Below are 6443 nucleotides of genomic sequence, written 5' to 3'. Positions count from 1 at the left end.
CCTTTGCATTCAAATTCATCAATATTATCGAGGATATGTATCATCAATTTCAAATTTCTTCGTACTTAAGCCATGTTTAGCATTTTCTGTATATGACACTTCAATTTTGTTGACGTTTCTACGTAACCATCATTAGACATCACTCTATTTTAGCTATACTTTTCCCAAAATTCAATGCTTTGTTCTTTTTTTCAATTACCTAACAAGAAAGGCATTAGTTTTTTTTAATGTGGTTGTCTTCATCTAGGGAAAATTCACTAAAATTATGAGGTCTAGTCCTTTCATGGTGGTTTGAAATTTGTTGGTTTGTGATTGAGATTTTTTTGGTTTTGTTGGGAATTTTTGGGAATTTTTTCTAGCACTACACTTAGTAAGGGAAATAAACATTACCCCTCATAAAAATAGAAAAACAAAACAAAATAAACTATTAGAAATGAAGGGGGACATAAACCTTACAGTTCTTACAAAGGAAAATACAAGGAAAAAAAAAAGAAGGGACATAGATCTAAAGCAAAAGGTATCTTCGGTATGAAAACAAAACCGATAAAAAAGTACAATTTAGTCTCCTCTAAGCCTTCTTTTCATCATGGTCATACGCACTGAAATCATGAAATAGAGCCTATCTTGTACATTGTCAAATAATTTAAAATATGAATATCTCCATGTCTTCTTAACAATTAAAGAACCACACACTCCCGCAAAACCCTAGGATGAAACCTAGTGCAATGAATATATACAACCATGGAAAATCATGCTCATTGTCCACACCTTGGTTGTTCTTGCTATCTGCATCAATGCCTTTAATTGGTAGACAATCGTTGTGAAGTGGAGAGCCACACAATTCTGAATTCCCCTCAAACGCAGAAGCATTGAAACTTTGAAGCTGAGTGCTTGTTGGGATTGGTCCTTCGAGATTATTGTATGAGACATTTAAATATTTTAAGAAATTAAGATTTGCCAATGACAACGGGATGTTTCCAGACAAATGATTCATAGAGAGGCTCAAATTCTCTAGATTTTTTAGGTTGGATATTTGTTCTGGAATGTTGCCGGAAAAGTAGTTGCCAGCAAAATCCAAGTTGTGGAGAAGGTGCATTTGGCCGATCTCAGTAGGTATTCTACCATGAATGTGATTGAAAGATACAGATATTGTTGGTGGCCAGTTGGACAATCTTTGTGGGTAAGTTAGACCCGCATCCGTGTAGATCGGCAAGTCAATATAATCGTCTACTTGATCTGTGGTTGGTTCATGTACCAACCTTGGTAGTCCACAAAGTTCTTTTGGAAATTCACCAGAAATTTGGTTGTCTACCAAGAACAAGAAGAAGAGTTTGGGAAGGGTCGCCAACGATCTAGGAATTGGCCCTGTAAGTCTACAACCTTCAAAAACCAAGATCCCTAAATTCTTGAGTTTTGATAACCATAAGGGCATTTGACCAGTGAGCTCACAGTAATAAAAGGTCAACGATTGAAGATTTTGGAACCCACCAAAATCAACCATGCCTTCATCAATTGGCATTTCCTCACCTTTGAATGAATATGCAATGATGAGTACTTGAAGACTTTTACAATGCATTAATATCTTCATCGCCCCAGTGATGTTGGTTAAGCCACCAAGTGAGAGAAAGGTCAAAGATTTCAATGAAAGAATTTCAGGTTGGATTTGTCCTTCTGTATTATTATTTGCAGTCAAACGAATAGCTTTTAGGGACTGGCATGAATAAAGGCTTGTTGGAAATGTACCAGTAAAGTCGTTTCGAACTAGGTCAAGTTTACTGAGCTGACTAAGTTTCGAGAAATTGACCATGGAGATATCTCCTTCCAAGTTGTTGGCAGCCATATGTATTTCTACAAGGTTCGTGCAATTCATCAACGAAGGGGGCAAATAACCTTTGAAATGGTTAAAACCAAGAGCCAAGAGTTTCAATTTGGAGAGCTGTCCAAAATGGAGAGGGAGCACGCCACTCATTTGGTTAAAGGAGAAGTCAAGGATTGCAAGGTTAGAAAGGTTGAAAATTTTCTCACTTATGGCTCCATGGAGTGAATTGGAAGGGAATGCAATTTCTTCTAGTTTGGTGGCATTGTAGATATCTTTCGGAAGTAACCCTGAGAGGTCATTGTAACCAGCACGAAAAATTTGCAGTTTTGAACACTCCCCGAGTCCAGGAGAAATGTTGCCATTGAATGCATTGAAGGAAAAATCCAACAACCTAATCAAGGGAGACGAATGAGAACATATAGAGGATGGGAACGAACCTGAAAAGGTATTGTTGTTGATGTTGAAACTAGTTAAATTACGAGCATGTTGAAAGAATAATGCTGAAACTGCACCATGGAAGCGATTGCTTGACAAATCCAACTTTTGGATATTGTGGGATGGCATAGAAAATGGTAGTTTTCCAGAAAGAAGATTAAAGCTCAAATCTAGGATCTCAAGACGAGTCAAAGGCAAAAAGAATTCAGTTTCAAGTGATCCAGAAAGTGAATTGTGAGAGAGATTTAATTGGATGAGGTGTGTGAGATTTCCAAGTGACAATGATGAGGGGAAAATAGCTCCTTTGAGACCTTTGGAGGATAAGAGCAAATGGGTGACCAAACCATCCTGATTACAAATGATACCCTTCCATCGACAACAGTTAACTGAAGTCCAATTTAAAGGACGAGAAGATATGGTGGAGGCGAATGACAAAAGAGAGGCGTGCTCAATTTGATTGCATGCATGAACACTTGTAGAGATGATGTGAGAGAATAAAAGTATGAGAAGGAAGCCATGAGCCATTGGGTTAGAAATTAAGCTGCTCTAGCATATATATGTTTCTTTATATTCAAAATTCTCAAAGTTTAGGTATATATAGAGCAACTAATTGCATACTTAATCCAAAGTTCGTTTCTGTCTTCTTCCTTTCAGCTTGAAAATGAATCATTAAAGCTCGAACAGGTTAAATTTTTACATATTGATTCCTTTTTCTTTTCAATTAAATGAGCTTCTGGTTAGTGTTTAATGAGTTTGGTATGTTTCAATTAAATGAGAATCTTCTAGCCTCTATATTCCTATCTGTGGTAGAAAAATGAGTACGTCCATGATAAATTTTGATAGATCAAGGAATATTTTTAACCGTGGATATTTATTAGATACAAAAGTTGCGGACAACAATTCACATTACATTGAACTATAGCTAAAAAGTATATTGCCTTTGCACGTTTTATAGGTAAACTCATAATAGCTAAGCAGTTTTTATTGTGGAGCAAAACTTTGGGAATTGATCTAACTTGGATGTGTAATTGAGTTTATGCATTTTAATGATTAAACTGATAAGTATTTCGACCACATGGATTTAATATCGTAGTATCTTTTAGCTTCTATATGCCACAAAAGTTGCGGACAAAAATTCACAATACAATGATACATAGAACTATGGATAAAAAGTATATCGCCCTTGCACATTTTATAGGTGAACTCATAGTTAAGTAGTTTTTATTGTTGACCAAAATTTCGGGAATTGATCTAAGTTGAATGTGTAATTGAGCTTGTGCATTTTAATGATTAAATTCATAAATATGTCGACCACATATGAATTTAATATCATAATGTCTTTTAGCCTCTATATTGGTATCTGTGGCAAAAATATGTCGACCACATATGAATTTTGTAGATCGATGAATATTTTCAATTTGGATATTTATTAGATACCATAAATTATAAGTCTATTCGCGAAAGTTTGAGTCAAGCTGAATAGTACTAATTAGTAATACAATTTGTGCATGATATTTGCTTATAACCAAGTCATGCATGAAACATACACATTTGTCCCTTCATGCCACTTGGTTATAAGCAAACATCATGCACAAGTTGTTTACTAATTAGTACCATTCAACTTGGATCATGACCGTTTTCTTTCTGTTATTCATACGCCTAAGACATTGTAAGAAATCATGTTGATTATTCAAAACGAATCAACAATTAGTTGCACAGGGTCACACTCAATGATACTCCCAACTTGATAAAGAAAGAAGAAGAAAAAAGGTAGACCTGGCAATTTCTGACACGACCCGATAACCCGACACGACACGACACGAAATTAACAGGTGTTTGGGTCGACACGATAACGAATCGGGTCTTATCGGGTAACCCGATAAGCACCTGTTAAGATAACGGGTTGGGTCGGGTATACACGTGGGTAAACACGATACACGATAAGCAGAATATTATTTTTATAATTTTATAACCCTCAAAAAATACTGTAATAATTATATACATTAATTTTACAATTTTATACCCCTAAAAATTATAATAAATATATATATATTAAATTAACTATAAAATTTATAATAATTATAATAATTATATATACTATAATAATTATACCCCCAAAATATTAAGTCTATCTATACTAATTATATATATATATATATATTAAATTTTATAAAAACTATAATAATTATTAATTAATAATTTAATATGCATGATCATGCATTGCATATTTGCATGATTTTGCATCCATTGAAATTTGATGCGTCAGGACTCAGATGTGATTTGTTTCCATTCTCAAATTTCAATAATCAATTTCTTGCCATTGCCATTTGCCAACTTGCCGCCCTTTTTGAAAAAAAAAATGGAGGGAAAATGAAAATGTTAAGAAAAGTTGAAAATAAAACAAAAAAGTAAGGGAATTCAATTAGGGAAAGATGTTGGAGGGAAAAGTGAAAATGATAAGAAAAAGTTGAAAAGGAAACAAAAAAGAGAGGGAAAAATGAAAATTAATAGAAGTGGTGAATCTAAGTATAAATAAACTCTAAGTGTTAGTCAATCTATCGTTTTACGAATTCTCCAAAACTAATTTCAACGATCCAAACCGTCAAAATTGTTTGTATATGCTTGGAGATCACATCAGCAAAAAATCACAAAAAAAAAACATTCAGAGATCAAGTAACGGGACAAAGCTTTTCAACAGTTATAAACGAAAAATCACGATTTAACGGTTATTTTAACTCCGATTTTGATGATTTTTTATAACTACACTCCTTGACCCTATATGAATACAATGAATGAATTCGATCTTCAATTTAAAATATTTACACAAGTGGATACCACAAAATCTTATGTTATACTTAATAAAAGTATAAATAAACTCTAAGTGTTAGTCAATCTATCGTTTTACGAATTCTCCAAAACTAATTTCAACGATCCAAACCGTCAAAATTGTTTGTATATGCTTGGAGATCACATCAGCAAAAAATCACAAAAAAAAACATTCAGAGATCAAGTAACGGGACAAAGCTTTTCAACGGTTATAAACGAAAAATCACGATTTAACGGTTATTTTAACTCCGATTTTGATGATTTTTTATAACTACACTCCTTGAACCTATATGAATACAATGAATGAATTCGATCTTCAATTTAAAATATTTACACAAGTGGATACCACAAAATCTTATGTTATACTTAATAAAAGTATAAATAAACTCTAAGTGTTAGTCAATCTATCGTTTTACGAATTCTCCAAAACTAATTTCAACGATCCAAACCGTCAAAATTGTTTGTATATGCTTGGAGATCACATCAGCAAAAAATCACAAAAAAAAAACATTCAGAGATCAAGTAACGGGACAAAGCTTTTCAACGGTTATAAACGAAAAATCACGATTTAACGGTTATTTTAACTCCGATTTTGATGATTTTTTATAACTACACTCCTTGACCCTATATGAATACAATGAATGAATTCGATATTCAATTTAAAATATTTACACAAGTGGATACCACAAAATCTTATGTTATACTTAATAAAAGTATAAATAAACTCTAAGTGTTAGTCAATCTTAAAAACAAAAACTCTTTATCCTTGCACATTTAATATTTGTAATAGATTAGTAGTGTATGTATTATTTTTTTTATTAGGCTTTCATTTTCGAGTGTAGATATAGTACTTGAACGAGAAATGTTTTAATGTTTTCAAGTAATATTTATGTCGCAATATGTGCAAATTTAAAAAAAATATATTTTTTTCTTAACGGGTCATAACGGGTCGGGTCACTTTACCCGTTGGGTAAAGTGACACGACCTGTTAAGGACCCGTTAAGATAACGGGTGTGACACGACACGACCCGTTAAGATAACAGGTGTTACACGAAAACGATACGAACACGACAGACACGACCTGTTTGCCAGGTCTAAAAAAAGGAAGTCGACTTCCAAACTAAAATAAAATGTATATAAATATAGAAAATTATTATTAGCACTCCAAAAATCTCACTTGGTACTTCAAATTTTCTATAATTAGAAAGAAAAATATATCGACCGCATATGAATTTATATATTGTAATATCTTTTAGCCTCTATATTGGTATCTGTGGCAAAAAATGTGTACCTCCAGGAAAACATTTTGTAGATTGATGAATATTTTCAATTTGGGTATTTATTAGATACCATAAATTATACG

General features: G+C 33.0%; 1 protein-coding gene across 1 annotated transcript; it reads right to left on the bottom strand.

Annotated features, from left to right (window-relative positions):
- Window positions 1-526: 526 nt before the first annotated feature.
- LOC137716496 (receptor-like protein 3) lies at window positions 527-2789 on the bottom strand. The gene has a single exon (XM_068455953.1). The coding sequence runs from the start codon at window positions 2777-2779 to the stop codon at window positions 671-673; it is 2109 nt and encodes a 702-aa protein (XP_068312054.1). The 5' UTR covers window positions 2780-2789; the 3' UTR covers window positions 527-670.
- Window positions 2790-6443: the final 3654 nt, after the last annotated feature.

Source organism: Pyrus communis, chromosome 14 (assembly GCF_963583255.1).
Source record: "Pyrus communis chromosome 14, drPyrComm1.1, whole genome shotgun sequence".
Lineage (NCBI taxonomy): Eukaryota > Viridiplantae > Streptophyta > Magnoliopsida > Rosales > Rosaceae > Pyrus > Pyrus communis.
This window is presented reverse-complemented; position numbering and strand designations above follow the sequence as displayed.

Excerpts from the sequence above, each read along its gene's own strand:
- LOC137716496 (XM_068455953.1), bottom strand. The coding sequence starts at position 2,779 with ATGGCTCATGGCTTCCTTCTCATACTTTTATTCTCTCACATCATCTCT.